The sequence below is a fragment of the Microcebus murinus genome, chromosome 21, assembly GCF_040939455.1.
Source record: "Microcebus murinus isolate Inina chromosome 21, M.murinus_Inina_mat1.0, whole genome shotgun sequence".
Taxonomy (NCBI): Eukaryota; Metazoa; Chordata; class Mammalia; order Primates; family Cheirogaleidae; genus Microcebus; species Microcebus murinus.
Window position 1 is genome coordinate 14,157,182 of NC_134124.1, and position 19,471 is coordinate 14,176,652.

Genomic DNA, 19,471 nt, shown 5'->3' on the forward strand with positions numbered 1-19,471 from the left:
GGGGGTTAGACAAACATAGTTGGAGCTCCCAAACAGCCGTCATTAACAGTTTGGGTATCTTAGGCATCACATCAATTAGCCTCCCTGAGCTTGAGTTTCTTCACCTGTCATATGAGGAAAATCATGCCTCAGTAGCTCGCTTCAATCACATCACGATTATGAGGTTACAGTGAGATGATAGTGTGAAATGGCTGCAAAAGAAAAACACTACACAGATGAAAGAGATTCTTGATCTTTAAAATCAAGTGTACCTGCTGTACCTGTACCCTATTGTAGGGTAGGGAAAGGAGGCAACAAAGGGTAGGAAGAGCAAACATTTACTGTAAAGCAATTGGGATAGCTTCAAAATCTCTACAGGTCATCAGAAATCTTGGATGGCTCCCTCTTGGCAGTGCACCAAATTCAGTACTGATTTGGTACCTGTTTTTTCATCTGCTTTAGTATGAAAGAGTAAATTCAAAGTGTGTGACAGACAGGTGAAGATAAAGCAGAAAAGCTCTTGTAGGGCTTGTGTCTCACACATAAGTAGTACATTAGTATATGCATTTTCCAGGCACAAATTAGTGACTCAAAATCTGAAAAGATATTTTGCAGCCACATTTGGTGGGAAGAAGCAGGCTGTGTGATACTGAATATAAGGTAATTTGGTTAAGTGGGATATGACATATGAAATTGCCATAATCCCTAGAAAATGCAGAGCAGGGGTTGTCTGAATTTATCATAGAAAGTAACATGCATTTTTCAATATTTAGCAGGTATTCACTCTTAGTTTATATACCTGTATTATTAAAGGTTCTTTGTGTTGCATGTAAACTTATTCTGGCTAAGTAAAAACAGGAAGACAGACAAACAAACAAAAGATTTATTGAAAATCCACAAGAGTTCCTTTCAGAGTCTATATTTTTGGGAAGGACAGGACTCAGGACAGCTCTTGAGAACATAGTAGAAGCATATAGAAGAACTTTTATTCTAGACTAGAGCACAGCTTTGTCATCTTGCTCTATGATTTCAGCCTTGTCTTACTGCCTACATTAAATAATTGCAGAAGAATACTGTATTTCCAGCTCAGCTGGGTCAGATTTTATGCCTGGTAAGTGGGCAAGTCCCCCAGCAATGGCTGCAGAGGACCCAGCTCTGAGTAACGAGGTAGGAGGTAGTAGCTTGAAAGGGCTGCACTAAACTTTCAAGGACTCTTCCTCCATCCCTGACACTGCTATTCTATGAGAAAAATAATGACACTGTGGAATAGCAATAACTTTTCAGTTTTTAAAAAGTCAGATTTTGGCCAGGTGCGGTGGCTCACACCTGTAATCCTAGCACTCTGGAAGGCAAAGGCGGGCAAATGGCTCAAGGTCAGGAGTCCAAAACCGGTCTGAGCAAGAGTGAGACTCTGTCTCTACTAAAAAAATAGAAAGATATTAATTGGCCAACTAAAAATATATAGAAAAAATTAGCCAGGCATGGTGGCACATGTCTGCAGTCCCAGCTACTTGGGAGGCTGAGGCAGGGGGATTGCTTGAGCCCAGGAGTTGGAGGTTGCTGTGAGCTAGGCTGATGCCACGGCACTCTAGCCTGGGCAACAGAGTGAGACTCTGTCTCAAAAAAAAAAAAAAAAAAAAAAAAAAAAAAAAAAAAAGTCAGATTTTAGTTTACTAGCACAGGTGAGTGGGTTCAAATCTTTTTTTGTAAATATTTTCCAAAAATATGTAGGAAACTTTAAACTCCAAAACTTCATACATTTTTAGGAGCTAGGAGCTTGTTTTTTGGAGTCACTTTCTTTCTGCCACTTACTGGCTCTGTGCCTTTGACTTTGTTACTTTAGCTGAGCTTTAGTTTTCTTATTTTGAACCATTCTTTGGTTATCCTGGTTCATAACACAAACATATATATATATATATATATACACACATGTATACACATATATATTTCATATTTTTTTGTATGTGGTTAAAACTTTGAACATGCCCAGGAAAAATGATTACCACCAACAAATTTCTTCTCCATGAACTAAGGTACGTGACATCAAAGAGTAAACAGTTATGCTGACTTTCCAGGAGCAAAATTGCAAAGCCAGGTGTTCAAAATGAGTTGTGTTTGGTTGAATTCAGGACCTGATCCTGAGAACTCCTGAGAGCTGCTTTGAGGCCTTGGTCCTGGAACTCTCATGAAGGAGATGAACCGGAAAAGCAGGGTTTGGCTGCCCTTGGATTGTCCAGGAGCCAGACAGGTGTGTCCTTTGAAACACAAGCCAGAGAAGGGGAAACAATTACCAAGCAGAGAGGGAACCCTCCCCAAACCCCCCAAAACCTTTTAACTTTTTCTTTAAAAGTTTTATGCTTCTGCATTTTAAAATATAAGAAGATTTATAATGAACTCAACTATCCATACATACTTGGGGAAATGATCAACAACAACAACAAAAAAGAAAAATTCAACATATACAAAGAAAGAATGAGAAACAGAGGAAGAACGGATTTACATAGAATAAACATAAGGGTAAATTAAGACCCTAGTTTCATGGTGAGTTTCTGGATAGATGGGAGAAAAAAAGAAATACACCAAGTCACATAAATCTTGTGATCAGAAAAGAGGAAGCAGACTTTAGGGGAAGCAATTTTTTTATTCTTCTAAATTCTAGAAGAAAAAATTTCCATAAGACTTTATGGAGGGTATATTAAGTGATGTTGTTCCCGATTGCAGTTTTGCTCATCAGCTGCATCAGACTTCCCTGTTCAATTTACTTGTTCCTAGCTCCTTCCCTAGGAAGTTCTGACTCAACAAGTCTAAGCATGAGATCTTGTGTGTCCATAGAAGATTTTTCCTAAATACAATAAATGCATATAGAAATTCAGAATTCATAAGGTGCTTTCCCATCTACTACTTCTTATTAATTTTAATAATCTAGTGAGGTTCATCAGATTTTTTTATGCAGAAAAAGACATTTATACTTAAAGATGTCAAATGACTTAAGCACAAAGGGGCATGACTTGAATCCATGTGGTTTGAAGTAATGCAGAACAATAGGAGTTGATATTTTAAGTCTATTGAAAATTTTTAGCATATTGGAAATCATGCTAATATGGTAGAGCAGAGGTTGAGAGAGTCTCAGATCAATCGGGTATCCAATTATTAGGTGATATACTTTTTTCTGGTACTGTACCACTCCATTCATCATCTGAGATTGCATGCAGAATCACACGGAGTTCACGTTCTCTTTGTAAAGCCTTCATAATGCTCACACCTTCCTCCAGGTGTTCTCTCTTATCTCCTTTTTCCAAGGCATTCCCAAAAGCCTTTCATACATAACTTTATTATTTCTTTCCACAGTTATGGAATATGCTGTGCTATGTGATAGTTCAGACTTCTCAATGCCTAGCTAGTGTTATTCATTTTAGTAGCATTGGCCAAATCTAATAGTAGACATGGATTAAAAAAGCATTAAAGGAATTTGTTGAAATAAGAGATCTTAGTTGCTAGGAGAAACACATGATACCTATCTATCTATTTATCCATCTTCATTTAAGAAACAGCTAGAACTTTCAACAAGTTTTCTAAAGTGGAGAAACAGGTATTGCTATGAATCACTTAATTCTAAAGCGATGACTTGCTTTTGATTAGATGAGGCAATTATCATACAAAAGCAACTTCTAAAAGCTACTTATTAAATGCGTAGTCACTGGGGTTTAAAGAGATACTCCTGATCAAACCACCCAAAATTTAACCTCTCCCTTACAGGCTTCCTTCTCTTTAGTCCAATTTTTTTTTTCGTAACTACCATTTTGTGCAACTAATTTTTTTATGTCCCTAGATTGAGCCATTTCTCCCTGCTCATTTGGGCAGCTAAAGTTGGTTCAGGAATCTAATCCAAGTTTTTTAGGTCCAGTCAAAAAAATGTTCTGGCATTAAGATCTGGATCAATTAATTCCCTACATTTATAAAACTCATAAGGAGGAAAGTGAGGCTCAGGGAGATGAAGTGACCTGAACATGGCTACAGAACCAGTAAGTGCCCAATTTAGAAGAACTTACATCTTCTGTATGTCTTCTGCTCTTTCTGCTCCTCCATGGTGCCCTGCCTATTGGACTGCCTCATGCACTGAATTTCCAGGATGACACTCCAGGGGTTTGGGGTGTGACTACTAAGATTATAGGTGTGTATCACCAGGCTGAATGAAGGCAAGGTGTTAGGCCACCTGCAATAAGAGGTTGTCTGTTCCCTGAGAAAATGGGAAGGAAGACATGCAAACATAAACGAATGTACTTCAGAAGTCTAACTGGCTTTGGGGTGAGATCCAGGAGTGTCTGGGTTGAACATGTCTTGACTTGATTCAAATGCCCAGGGCTTATTTTCATCCTTAGAAACCTATGGGAAAGGGTGGGCTAAGTTCTGGGTGATAGGATAGTAGCTTTTTGAACTTACATTAATGATACCCAAGTTATCAAATGGAGCCAGTAGGAGAAAGGAGTGTTTCCAGACTGGGTCACAAATAAAAATTGGGAAAGGCCATGCTTTTTGGAGATGCATTAGAGGGTAACCCTACTAATCAAGAGTGTTTCGTTTCTATGTACATGTGGAGACATAACTAACCATTATTATCTACTGCCTTCTCCTATACTATTCTGCTCTGCTCTCCAGCAGCACTATGGACTAGAGATAGAGCACGGACTCTAGGACCAGGCTGCTTGAGTTCAAATCCTTCCCTCCTTCTTTATTAATATAGTGACATCACAAATCTCCTGAGCCTTCATTTCTTAATTGATAACATTTTAAAAATAGCAATACCTATTTTCCTAAGGATTATGAGTTAAATCAAATACTACCTATCCAGCACTTAGCTTGATGCCTAAAACAGAGTAAAACCTTCGTTCATTCACGCTACCAATATTGTTACTTTTCCAGCTAAAACATTTCTGTTTTTATCTTTCAATAGTCACTATCCAATATCCGAGAGCTGAGTAAGGAAAAAGCGGGTATTTCTGAGCACTCAAGCCACAATGCACACAAATCTAACTGTGTGGGACAGGCAGATTGCTACCTCTTTCTCCTCTAATGAGGTTCAACAGACTTTACTCTTCTCATGAGTAACTAACTGCATGATTACATGGGTTCTTAGATTTTAGTGCGTACTATTCCATCATTTCATAGGCTGGACTGATTCAAAGCAAGTTCCCAACACGTGTGTCCTAACTCCCAGTGCTTTCTCATTTATCCCCACAATTATGCCTCTTCCCTTAGCAGAAGGATTTAAAATTGATTTTAAAAACAAACTACAGCAAGAACAAAAAAATACATCTTTTCTGCTTGTAGATAGGCACGAGTACTCAAAACCATTGAATAAAAGACAGACAGGCCCCTTTTCCTTTGTCTAATATGCTGTTTTTAAATCGTAAATTGTAAGTTAAAGATCACCTGCGGAGGTCACTTTGATGAATGTTCTCCTTGTTTATCACCAAATTCCACAAATCCTCTTGAAAACACAAAAAAATTAAGAGAAAATAATGAATTATGATTTAGACTGAACAGCAGTGTCAGAATGATCACAAAGGTGTCTTACAATGTTTGAGCCACATTTTTCTTCTCCAGATAGTCCTATGTCAGAAAGAAATAAGATTTCCATAATAATTTTTCATAGATTTGCATGTAGAAATCCAAATAGATTTCCATAATAGATTTGCATAATAGTTCATAATGGACAAACCATTTATGTATATCTTTCAACCTGATAACAAACCTATTATTAATAGTTTGATGTCTATTCATACATAAACTCCACAAAGGCATATATTTTGGTATATTTTTGCAGTAATATGTTCCCAGTACCTAGAACAGCGCCTGGCATGTAGTATAAATTAATAAATAGATGTTGAATAAATTTTTAAATCTTTTTTGATGTGTGAAGAAAGCTCTGAAGTTCAAAGAGATTAAACAACCTGTGCAAACCACATGGCTGGTAAATGGCAAAGCCAAGTTTAAAACTTGGCTCTCCAGAGTCATTGCTAAATGCCAGAAACTCTATACCCGATTGCTCCAGGCTTGGGCACTGTGGTAGCTGCTGAGAGGTGAAAGATGACTAAAATATGGTTTTTCAAAGAGATTATAGTCTCTTGGAGAAAAGAGACACACTCAGATATGAGTAATTTAAGACAATGTGAGGGGAAACCTGTTATGAAGATCCCTACAAAGCATTATGAAATCCCTGAATATGAAAAACTGAATTTTCTAATTGTGGGCATCTGCGACTTCTTCACAGACTTTGTTTTTGAAATGGACTTCAGAATATGATTAGATTGACAGGTGAACAGAATGGGGTTGGAGCTTGGGGGCTAGGCATTGCTGGCAGGAAAAAAAAACATGTGCATAGATATTGCAGGTTTATACACATATGACTTGCTCTGAAGACAAAATTAATTTGTCATTGGAGCATCAGGAGTTTGGTTTAGGGGCTGAGAGATACAACTGAAAGATTCATTGGCATCAGGGAAAGGTCTTTAACAGCAGCCTAAGGCATTTGCTCCACTTGTGTAGGCAATGGAAATTCATGAAAGGGTTTCAAGCATGGCAGTGATAGGACCAAATTTACATTTTTGAAATGTTGTTCTGGTAGTAGGTAGAGGATGGGTTGGTATGAGGAAACACAGAAAACAGTGCAGTGAAAATTATTAGAAATCTGATAAAAGGAACTTGGGAAAGAAATGATGGGGTACTCAACTTGACCAAATAGTCAGTGGAGTTGAGGAAAAGGAATGACATAGAAAAAAAATTTAGGGTAGAATATTTAGCCACTGCACAAAGGTGATGATGAGCTGGAAGGATCAAATGAGATCCTTATGCTTCTGGATTCTGGGTAGATGGTGATAGGAATTAATAACCGAAGGAGGTGAGTTTTTGAGTGAGATAATTGACTTGGGTTTAGACCAGTTGCATTTGAGATACTGGTGGAAAACCTAGATGGAGTTTTATAGCAAGCAATCAGTTATTTCAGTTTGGGGCTCAGGAAAAAGAATGCGATAGGAATATGAATTTGGAAGTCATTAAATTATAGTCAATATTCCCAATGTGGAAACTGCAAGGTAGAAAAGAATGCACTTTGGTATATAACAAATGAAAGGGGAAATGGTAGATGAGGCTCCATTTCTGAGCCTAGAGCTGACAGTAACTTTTTTAGCATATCAGGTAGTCAACTTTTAGGGTTAACACAGGGAAAAATGTGCTTTTTTATATTTGGAAAATTCTCTAGGGAAGGAATAAAAAAAGAAGTATTATTCTTCCAACTCTTTGCTTTGCTATGTTGTTAATATAATAATTCTAGCATAACTGGAGTATAATCTGTACTTTGTACATAATGGGTTGTACTCATTGTTTGCATATTACTTTCCTTCTTGTTTACATTAACAATCATGGGAAAGCAACAGTTGCGAAAGAAACCACAAATGGGACATGTAACAATAAAAAAGAAACATCTGTGAGCTTAACGATTTGTGGAGAAGGATTGCAGGCATAACCTCTCCAGCCAGATCATAATAAATTGATTTAGGCAGATCAGTGACTACAACAAGACCCCCATTACTTCTACTAATATGTAGAAGTGGTTCTTAATATTTTGTTGGTTATAGACCCCATTGAGAATTTAACAGAGGTCAGAAATACATTCTCCACCAAGATGCAAAAATTCTCATATGTACAAAATATGAATAAAAATTTAAATGCTATATGGAACTTTAAGGACCATCCATGTAGTCTAGAGTATTTGATTAAGGGCATGGCTTTTAAAAATTTCTGTACATCAGAATCACCTGGAAATCTTGTTAAAAAGCATGCCCTTAGCCTTGCTTGCCCCCTAGGGGGGATGCAAGATAGGAAGGAGAAATCTGCATTTTTTTTGTAAGTTCTTTGGGGGATTCTAAAACAGGTGGGTAATAAACCACACTTAGTCAAATTCTGCTTAGGGGGCTATGAAAATAAAACTGAGAGAGCAGAGGGCTTAAAGTGATGGAGATTAAAAGCACCTGGAAGTTCTGAAGAGTGAATTTGATCCTGGAGTACTGAATTGGGAGGTTAGTGTTGGGAGAGTTAAGAATAGGGTAAACTAGTAGTATAATATAAAATCAGAGCTATGTAGGCTGGAATAAGATGTGTTAGGAATTGGGCACAGGGGCTGGGAATTCTCTGGGTTGGGTGATCTGTGATCTGCCCCTAAGGCAATCTCTTATGATGGAAACTAACACTCATTTTGAGAGGATCTCCAGATTGTCTCCAATGAGAGATGATCTACTGTCTTTGCTAAGCCTCTTAAACTACTCAAGTTAGAAAATAAAGACAGGGCTCATCACTCCTATCGCTAATGAACCTACCATTACCCCCTGCCTTCGCCACATAACCACAGTGCTTGAATGGGGTGGGCGGAGGCTCTCTAACTTTATAGATGAGCAGACAGAGGCACTCCGAGAGGGAGGGCTTTGCCCAGGACCGTGCAGTGAGGGAGCACCTGAGTCAGGGCCAGGGCTTGGCTTTCTGCCCCCTGGAGCAGGGCTCTTCCTCCTCCCTGTTTGGTCCCGAGATGAACAACTTTATACGGAACCATTTGATGGGAATGTGCTCACCCCAGAAGAGTTCAGGGCAATTCATTCAGATGCAAAACATATCTTAAAGTAGGCCAACATTTTTCAAAAAAAAAAAAAAGCATACATTTGCATGCGCCACAAATTTTGTTTCTCATTCATTTTAATGTGACGTGGTCATTACCAACAGCAAAGCGGACAAAAAGCAAGGTTTGTCTCGGTGCTTACGTGCTCCTTGTCATGGAGCGGAGGATGAACTCGACTGCATTCTCAATTATCTCTGTGCCTAGGATGTTTAGGAATTTGGGGAAATCTTTCTCTGGGCTTTTGCCTGAGTCTTCTGGCTTGTTTTCTGGTATATCATCTGAAAAACAGAACAGAATCTCAGAGGTGATTCTTAGCAACAAGAAGTCTCTTTTCATGCAGGGAAACCTTGGGTCCCTTTGTACCCGTCTCACTAATTATGAAGGCTTATACAGTTATTTTCATTGAACATCTAATGCCTGCCTGGTTAAACTCTGCACATGCACTATCTCATTTATTGCTAAAAACAGAGAAACAAAACGACAGACGTTGATACTTAGGTAGACATGGGCTCCCTTTTGTGAGTGAGAAAACTGGTGCTCACGGAGGTTAAGTAGTTTTCCCAGAGTTCAGCAGTAAGTGCTGGTGCCAGGATTGAAATATAGCTTACCTGTGGCAATAATAATAATGACAAAATGTCTGTGGGTAGCATTTTTTAAAAAATTTCAGAATAGTACAGGGGTACAAATTTTAGGTGACATATATTGCCTTTGCACCACCCAAGTAAGAGCTACAAGTGTGTCTGTCCCCCAAATAGCACCACATCCATTAGGTGTGAATATACCTGTCTTTTCCTCCCCACTCCCACCTGCCCAATAGCTGATGAATGTTATTACTATATGTGCAGAGTAAGTGGTGATCGATTAATATCAATTTGATGGTGAATACATGTGGTGCTTGTTTTTCCATTCTTGTGATACTTCATTTAGTACATTAGGATCCAGTTCCATCCAGGGTAATACAAGAGGTGCTAGATCACCATTGTGTTTTTTTTTGTTTGTTTTGTTTTGTTTTTTGTGGCTGAGTAGTGGGTAGCATTTGTTGAACATGTGCCTGTGACAGACAATCTACAAGCACTGGCTCATTTAATCTTCACAAAAACTCTATGATGAGCCAGGCAAAATTATTCCAATTTAATGGTAAAGAAATGGAATTTGAGAGAGTAGAAGCTAGTGCAAAGTCACAGGGTTAGTAAGTGGAAGAAATATGATTCAAACCCATATCTATATTAAAATCTGGATTTCAAGGCATTCTGTGATGAACTGCATAGGCTTTGACCAAAAAGTGATATAATTTGTACTTTTTAAATAAGATTCAAAATAGTGTAATAAGGATGGCAAAGAGAAATTCTATCACTTGCATATCACCTAAAAGTTTTGTAAATAATGATTTCACAAATGTGATATAATTTTGCCCTTGACTAATCTTATGTGGTATGCATGTTTAGCCTACTGGCCTGAGAAGCTGCAAAGATTAAGTGACTTGCAGAAGGCCTCACAAACAGTAAGAGGAGAAGATGGAACTGTAACTGCAGGAGTCCACACTTGATTCTTAATCAAGTGCCCTTTGGATCGAGGGCCAAAGATGCAGAGAGTGAGCTTGGTTAGATGCAAGGTCCCTCGGAGCGTGTTGACATTGCTTATTGGTCTTTATTTTCAGGAGAAGAGAAGAGATGGAAGAATGACAGTAACTACATGTGACCTCCCCTCTGGACCCTGATGACAGGATGAAGTAGGAACTTTATTTTTTAATTTTATTGTAGCCTAACAAGTAGTGTTACCAGATTTGGTTTATAAAAATACAGAATGCTCTGTTAAATCTAAACATAAACAACAAATACGTTTTTAGTAGTATAAGAATAATACATGCAATATTTAGGACTCACTTATGCTAAAAGATTATTCATTGATTATCTAAAATTTAAATATAACTGGGTGTCTGGTATTTTATCTGGCAAGCCCACCAAAAGTTTCGACCCATGAAGTCCCAACTTCTAGACAATGTACCCCCGTGACTTTGGATGAAGGAAATGTAACTACCCTTTGTATGGAGGCTGTCAAATTATGTCAGAAGCCTTACATCTATATTATATCCCAAAATAGAAACTATTTATAAAAAGATTGTCATGCAATTTTGCAAACATTTATTGTTTACTGTGCCACAACCAAAGATTTGACAGGAGCATCATCCTGAGACTTATAAACAAAATCAGAATACTAATCATCAAGTATTCATTCATTCACCTGTTGGTCCTTTCATTCAAAAAGTGTTTTCTGAGCCTACCATTACAGGCATAGCTATGCTAAGAGTTAAGGTAAAAAGGGACAAATACAGATATGACCCTCACATAAAGTACTGGGAAGCCAAAGTTCCCAGAAGAATTGGCTTGTTTTCATCATGGAAAAAAGTAAACAGAACTCATTTATGGGATGCCTGTTCTGCTGGTACTGGGGTAGTGCTTTCATCACACATCTTAATGCTCATTTAGCTCAGTAATAATATCACAGTTTTATAGAAAAGAACACAGATACTCAGGGAAATTAAGTGATTCACCTAAAACCACTCATCTAGAAAGTGGCTGAGCCAGGTGGCTGAATGTTTTTAACTCCCCAGAATGTGTTATTCACATTATATAACAAACTCCAAGCTATTGTTCTCTGAAGACATTTGCCAAGTGCAAGACAATAATTTCTTGCATGAAAGGTGAGTTAATTTTTTCCGTGTTTTTAACTATCTACTTGCATAACCATTTAATTGTATTGACTTTTTATTTTAATATGACATTAAGTGCTAGCTTTTCAATATGCAGGGAGCCTGGGATTGGAGTGTGTGAAGATCAGATTCTTGGCCTCAGCCTGTGGGCCACCTGTATATTGAAAGATATTGAGAGTGTGGTGGATCACATGCAAACCTGATTCCTATCTTCAAATAAAATTAGCTATGTACCTTGCACACAATGCTAAACCACTTTGTCTCTCAGTTTCCTCATTGCGCTATTGTCAGGATTGAAAGATATTTTATATATTGTATATATGTGTATGTGTATACGTATATGTGTATATGTGTCATTTATCACTTATCAGAGTACCAGTCCAAGGTAAGCTCACAATAAATGTTTACTGTATTATTATTACTATTATTAATAATAGCAACAAAATGATTTATAATTCACTTTGTCCTCTATTGCCTTGGGATATTAAAAAAAATCTTAAAAAATGCTTTTAAATTTTAAAGAAATTTGATATTCTAGAAATAAATCACCAAAGCCCATAGTTAAACATTTTCTCTTTTCAAGTGTAATATGGGATAGGATTTTTTTTTAAATTTTTTGAGACAATGTCTTGCTCTGTCACCTGGGGTTAAGTGCAATGGCACCATCATAGCTCACTGCAACCTCAAAATCCTAGGCTCAAGTGATCCTTCTGCCTCAGCCTCCTGAGTAGCTGGGACTACAGGCATGTGCCACCACGCCCAGCTATTTTTTAAATTTTTTTGTAGAGATGGGGTCTTGTTATGTTGCCCAGGCTGGTCTTGAACTCTTGGCCTGAAGCAATCCTCCTGCCTCAGCTTCCCAAGGTACTATGATTACATGTGTGAGGTACTTTGCCTGGTTTGGATAGCCTTTATTTATAGTAACTACCTGGTTGAATTTCTCAGACAGAGTGAATGTAAAGAATATTGACAATATAAACAGATACAGGCACACTGTGTTTGTTCCGAATTTGTATTGGTGGCATTTGCACAGTTCTTATGGCTTGCAAGGTGATTATAAAAGTCTGTTCATTTGATCTGGTACAGTTGATTATTATCCCATTTTACAGATGAAAAATTGAGGTTCAAAGCAGTAAACTGACTTAACTACGGTTTCAGAGTTCATGAGAGACAGATCTAGGACTGGTCTTCAATGTCAAGTCTCACGTTTCTTTTATTTATTTATTTTGAGACAGAGTCTTGCTCTGTCACCCAGGTTAGAGTGTAGTGGCATGATCGTAACTCATTGCAACTTCAAACTCCTGGGCTCAAGTGATCCTCCTGCCTCAGCCTCCCAAGTAGCTGGGACTGCAGGCATGCACCATGATGCCTGGCTAATATTTTCTATTTTAGTAGAGCCGGGGTCTTGCTCTTGCTCAGCCTGGTCTGGAATTCCCGACTTCAAGAGATTCTCCCACCTCAGCCTCCTAAAGTGCAAGGAATACAGGCATGAGCCATGATGCCCAGCCCAAATTTCACCTTTCACTTCACTGTGGTGACTGCTTTAGGAGTAGAGTGGACACAGTAATCTCTGTGGCCATCCCTAGAGTGATTCTGTTGTATTGTTCTGCCAAGTTACATTGAAAGGATTGTTACTAAATGTTTGCACTGCCTATGTTTTTTGACCTATTATTCTGCATAGAGATAACTCAGGAGCTCAGTCTTTTGCAGACAAAAAATAAATGAATGAGAATGCTGCATGCTGCCTTCTGGTCCTCTGTGTGTGTAGACAGATAGGAAAGAAGTAGATGCTCAGTTATAATGGAAACAGTCTAGGAACGTAGGTAGGCTTCACTCCCAGGTGCCACTTCCACCTGTATTTGTTCAAGAAAATTTCCCTCTGCAAGCTGAGTTTACTAACCTATAGAAAGTGAAATGATAAAACTGTGCATGTTTACCTTATAGGATTACATGAAGCTCAAATGAGATTATATAGGATAACAATAACAGTTCATTTTTACTGCATGCTTATTATTGACCAGGTACTGTTCCAATGTGTTTTGTCTCTTGTATTTAATTTTCATGATAACTTAGGAGAATGTTAAGTGTTCCCTTTTATGTCTGAGGTCTAGAGAGGTTGAATAGCATGTCTAAAGTCCCATTTCTGATTAGTGGTAGAACCAGGATTAGGAGTCTTATTACAGACAACATATTCTTCATCATTGAACATTATTAGGTATAATCATTAAAAATTGAATACCCCCTAGCTCCCAAAGAATTTCTAATATGGTATTGCCACTACATCATATGAATGTATAAGGAAAAGTCATTTCAAATTTCATACAGTCACTGCGAATAGAGGTTATAACTGAAGCAGATTTTAATAAAAATCCTTTCTTTGTGTGAGAAGGTACAGCTCTAGTCTTCAGTCCAGTGCTCTTTCTGTAGTGCCCACAGCGCCCCCCCCTTCCTTTTAGGTTCTAGATCAGTGCCACTAACCTCCTCCAATCACTGCTAACCACTGCACAGTCCACAGGCTGTGAGCAGAAGCACTTACCTGCATGGCAGGTCAGGATTAAGAAAAGCAGTCCCAGGACAATTGTCAGCCGGAGTACTGAGATAGCCATTCTTGTACCACTGGATACTGGTGCAGATAAATCGCTGAGGTGCACCTGAAATACTGCTCCATTTATAGAGCATATATAGGTGACATCATCTGCTATGGAATTTAATTAGTTTGTTGCATAAGATGTCTGCACAGATTGCTCTTCCATCCCTACTCATGAGCCCTGACCTATCTTTCAAACCAAACGTTTTTCTTATAGGGAAAGAAAAACTCTCTTGGTTTTTCTGATTTGTATCTGTAAATGGTACCAAAGGGAATCTTCTGGGGGTAGCTCCAAGGCTGGCATTGATAATGAGATGGATACCAGGCAAATTTATTTATGAGTGTCAAGGAGCCAACACAAAATCAGACTGGTGCGAGGCGTGCCTACTCCCCTCCCTGTACACTCTGCTTTTTCCCTCTCTGAGCTAACCCACCAGGTTACGTGGGCATGTCCTTTCCCACCCCCATGCCTCAGCTCTCTTCTTTCTTCTTCCTGGGAGTCCCCTCCGTCTCCCCTTGGAGTGTCCCTCCTTGCTCCTCAGGCTCAGTTCAGATGCCCCCTTCTCTGTGAAACCTTCCTGATGACCATTCCTCCCTACTCCAGAGAGAGTTTGTTACTTCATCATCTGTCCTATAGAGCCCTTGACCCCAGTGTTTGAGAACTAGGTATTTTAACAGCTCTCTTCTTCAGCCTGTGAATCTACTTATTTATGTATTGACAAATAAAAACTGTACATATTTATGATACACAAGGTGATGTTTTGAAATACACACACACACACACACACACACACACATATTGTGGAATGGCTAAACCAAGCTAATTAACATGTATATGGCCTCACATACTTATCATTTATTTGTGGTGACAACACAACATCTACTGTCTTAGCAATTTTCAAGTATACAATAACTTGTTATTAACTATAGTCACCATGTTGTAGGATAGATCTCTTGAACATATTTCTTCTAACGGAAAGTTTGTATCTTTTGACCAACATCTCCCCAATCACTCCCCCCACCCAACCTCTAGCCCACGGTAACCATCGTTCTACTCTCTGCTTCTATGAGTTCAACTTTTTAAGATTCCACATATAAATGAGCTCTTGTGATGCATTTGTCTTTCTGTGCCTGGCTTATTTCACATAGCATAATGTCCTCCAGGTTCATCCAGGCTGTGGCAAATGACAGCATTTCCTTCTTTTCTTAAGGTCGAATGGTATTCCATTGTGCATATGTAGCACGTTTTCCTTATTCATTCATCTGTTGATGGACACATAGGTTGATTCCTAGCCAGTGGGTCTCTTATGGGCAGAGTGTTTCATTACTCCTGAATCCTCAAGGATTGGCATTGATCTCAGCTTTTACTTCACTTTCTCTGGAGGTTTATTTTGGTTGTGCCAGGCAGAGGTAGGTGATCCTCTGATATATCTGATAGGTCCCTATTTAAATGTCTTCACCAATAGGCTATCAGTTTCTCGAGGGCAAAACTATCTTTTTAGAGTTGAACACATATTACCAAAGGAATATAGCAAACATCAAAAAAAAAAAAAAAAAAGAAAGAAAGAAAAGAAAAGAAAAATAATTTGGAAGTTGATTGTGTCCAATCTCTACCCCTACTACCAGATTCCACTGTGGTAGTCCCTATACCTATCACCATGGTCCCTGATAAATAAAGTCTACCTTACTATCTTAAAAAAGAAAAGAAAAAATTGTTACCTGTATTAAATTTACTTGCACTTGATGAAACAAAATACTGTATTTGAGATGTTGCTATATATCTCAGGCATAAGATACCTTTCCTTTTGGATGCACTTAAGTGGATAAAACTTGTCTCAGGTCTAGATGTGATACTGGTTATCCTGAGGAATGCTATAATGTAAATCCAGTTAATTGGCATGAGGACTTGGGGATACCTACGTGTGTCAGAGGACCATTTTATAAATGGGCAAATTAACTGGGGAATGGAAAAAGGAGGCTTGTCCAGTGTCTCAGAGCCAAGGCTGGGCCAATGCCTCTTCCTCCCCAGCAAGTACTCTTGACAAGGCACCAAAAGCCGTCAGGTAGCTCTAGAGGCTTGCACCTTGTGTGCAGGGTCCTCCCCAGGCTCTCCAACCTATCTTCTCAAGTAGACTCTGACCCTCTGTCCTATACAAAGGGTTGTGATATAGAGATAGTCACCCCCATTAGGGAGCTATCAGCAAGGTAGATTTACCCCATCAAGGCCACTCTTATGATTGAGCAGTGTGCTTGTCTCAGGGCTAGAGAGGGAATGACATTGAAGTGCCCTCTGTTAGCCATGCCATGGATCCTGACATATGGCTGTGTTTGCCTTGCAATTATTTTTCTAATTCACCCCAAGGGCACTGTAGAGGCAAGTGAAGGATATAGATGTTGTTAAGATAGTCTGGCGACTTCCCAGGGATAGCACCTGGATGGGGCATGCAGGTGAGTCCTGAACCAGCTGCTATCCATGGTCTGGTGTCAAGCAAATAGCACAGTCCTGAGCATCAGGATGGCTGGCCCCTATTCCTGTCATCAGCACTAACTAGCCCACTGTGTGGCCCTGGTTAAATAACCTCTAGGCCGGTCCTCCATTTTCTCTACTCGCTGTGTTCTTGTCCCTCTCTTCTCTCAGTATGTTCCTCTTAGCTGCAGGTCTTAGTTAAAATGTCTCTTTTATTTTGGTGAAAACTTCTGTGACACTCTAATCCAAATCAGATTCCTCTATTATATTATTTTTATACACTCTGTGTTCTTTCTTCTTAGCACTTAACTATTTTTGTTTGATGATTTAATGTTTCTTTTCCTAAAAGAAGTTAAAATCCAGAAGTGAAGGATTCTGGTCTACTTTCTTCACTGAGATAACTCTAGTTTCTAGGATAGTATCTTGTACTCAGAAGATACCCAACAAATAAGCAAATTAATGCGTCATTTTGTGAAGAAAAGCCCGGACTTCTCTAATGGTCTGTCAGTTACCGTCTGTGTGACTCTGGTAAATGACCGATACCATTCTGAATCTCAGTTTCTGTAAAATTGGGATGTAATATAACTTCCTGCCTATTTGTCTGCACTGTTTTAAACACATAGGAGATAACAAAGATAAAATATCAGATAAACTGTAAAGACACACTTTAATGTGTGTCATATTCATAGCAGTTAAGAAGCTGTGACTTATTTTTCATTTGGCATAAGCAAATGAGTTTGACTTTAGGTAGAGGAGAAACAGAGATTATGAAAGATGGTTTTTCCCTAACTAAAAAATGTAAGATGAGAACTTTCTTTCGTAACACCATTCTAACTTGGTAAGAAAGTATGGGAATGAAGGAAATAAGGTCTGTTTTAATTTGTGTGGACATTTCTAATACTTAATTGAAAATCATCAGAGTTTTTTTCTTAGGGTAAGGAAGAATTGCAATTGGGTTGGCAACCTCATGGAGAGATATCAATTTATGTATTAGTGGTTTAAAGTTAAAAGCATGTGTTTTGGAATCAGACAGAAGTTTGAGTTTGAGTTTCAGATTTACCACTTATAAGCTGTGTCACCCCGTGACCTTAAAATATTTCCTAATTTCTCTTTGCCTTGGATATAGGATAAGAATAATGATACCTTATGGGATTATGAGGATTGGGTTAGAAACTTTGTGAAAGCAGCCCAATGCCTCGCACATATTAAGTGAAAAAATAAATAATAGACTTATTCTATTCTATTCCATCCCATTCCATTCCACGTTGGGTTGTCTCAGGGAAGGGAGTGACACCTAGCCATGCAAGCAGTATTAGGACTAATAATAATAGACTTCCTACTCTGATCAGGTACCAAACTAGATGCAATATATCAACAAGCTATTGGGAGGCTACCATTATTATCCTCATTTTATATAAGGAAATTTAAGCTTGGATAAGTTAAGGAATTTGCCTGGGTTTGCAAATCATGTAAGAGCCAGAGCAGGGAACTGAACCCAAGAACATGTGACTCCAAAGTTCCTGCTTTTAACTATGTCATTATGTTGCACTGGTATGTGCTCAGTGGCTGCTCTTGGCCAAAAGCCTGTGCCAGGCAAGGAACACTGCAGCTACCAGCCTGTTTGTTTACAGATTCATCTGTGCTTACTCTGTTTTCTCATTGGCCTCTGAAGAATGTTATGGCCCACTTTATTCACCTATGTTTTAGCTCTGTTTGGTACAGCAAACATGCAGATTACACAGTGCCTTCTTAATCCTTGCCAAAAAGTGAATTGGAGATAGGCCTGCATGATAAGATATACGATGTCCAATTCAATGTAAATTCTGGATAAACAATGAGTAATTAATTTTTTAGTATAAGTATATCCCAAATATTTCACAGAACATACTTATACTAAAAACATATTTGTTGTTTAGCTGAAATTAATTAAATGAACTTTTTCTTGGCTGAAATTTAAATTTAACAGAGTATCTTGTACTTTTATTTGCTGACTCTGGCAATCTTACATGGAGAATCCCTCATAACTGTTTTCTTGCATACAATTCAGATGAAGAATGAAGTATAGGACTTGGAGGGGGGATGTCACATAAATGATTAGATAGTATATGAAAAGTTGAAACCATATATGGAAACTGAAAGTTTCATAAGGAAATCATATGCCCCTCTTCTGTTCTTGGTTCATTCTGGCTGAAGTTGCAGACCAGCCTTAGAAGGGGTGCATGTGGCTTTGGGCAGGACTCCCATTCCCAGAGTGTCCACGTGCTGAGGAGAGACCATATTCGTTGTCACCCTAATCACCTTTCTAAATGTAGCTTATAATTTAGCCAATCTTCATGCTAGAGATCCACTTATTAATTACTTTTTTTCAATGAACATTTATTGAGCTAGTACTGTTTGCCAGGTACTCTGCCAAGTACTGGGGAGAGGAAAATACAAAACATGAGTCCCTGACTTCACCTTTGTTGAGGATACAAACATGTAACCAAATAATTGCAATTTAAATATGAGAAATGCTAATGGAGTTATGAAAAGATTCCTATAGAAGACTTAACAGGGAGTGGTTAACATTGTCTGGGAGGAGGGGATCACAGAGGTATCATTTGTTTGGGCTTTGAAAAGTTGTGTAGGTGTTCGCTATGCAAGCGAGGTGTGGAGAAGACACTTCAGGTAGGAGGAATGACATCTGCGAAGGCACAGAGGCATGGAAGAGCATAGCATATTTCTAGGAAAGAATCCTCAATCTCTTTAATTTTGATATTAGAAGAAAATGAAAGTGAGCTAACTGAATCCTGAAATTTGTTTTAATTAACGAACATGCTAGCAAGAGATAATGGGGGCGGAGAGAAAGAGATAGGAGAGAGGAACAGAGAATGGGGGTGGAGAGTAAAAAAATCATTAAGTATTAAAGCTCATAGCTAAGAATTTTTCCTCTGTTTTTAATTTCCTAATTAGAGTTTCAGATAAGGACTTTGCCACCCATCAAATTACCAGTTAGATATGTGTATTTTCTTTAATTCTTTATTACCACAGAACAGACTTTCTTACCAAGTCCTATCAGTTCTC

At 38.5% G+C, this 19,471-nt stretch overlaps 1 protein-coding gene across 1 annotated transcript; it reads right to left on the reverse strand.

Annotated features, from left to right (window-relative positions):
- Positions 1–1,642: 1,642 nt before the first annotated feature.
- C21H5orf46 (chromosome 21 C5orf46 homolog) lies at positions 1,643–13,960 on the reverse strand. The gene is made up of 4 exons (XM_012774194.2): positions 13,891–13,960; positions 8,787–8,922; positions 5,410–5,467; positions 1,643–2,234 (listed from the first exon to the last, which is right to left on the reverse strand). The coding sequence occupies exons 1-3, from the start codon at positions 13,958–13,960 to the stop codon at positions 5,419–5,421; spliced, it is 255 nt and encodes an 84-aa protein (XP_012629648.1). The 3' UTR covers positions 1,643–2,234; positions 5,410–5,418.
- Between the last annotated feature and the right edge of the window lie 5,511 nt (positions 13,961–19,471).

Excerpts from the sequence above, each read along its gene's own strand:
- C21H5orf46 (XM_012774194.2), bottom strand. The coding sequence starts at position 13,960 with ATGGCTATCTCAGTACTCCGGCTGACAATTGTCCTGGGACTGCTTTTC. Across the intron at positions 8,923-13,890 it reads AATCCTGACCTGCCATGCAG|ATGATATACCAGAAAACAAG; the intron begins GTAAGTGCTTCT and ends TCTGTTTTTCAG. Across the intron at positions 5,468-8,786 it reads CGCTCCATGACAAGGAGCAC|AGGATTTGTGGAATTTGGTG; the intron begins GTAAGCACCGAG and ends TGTGTTTTCAAG.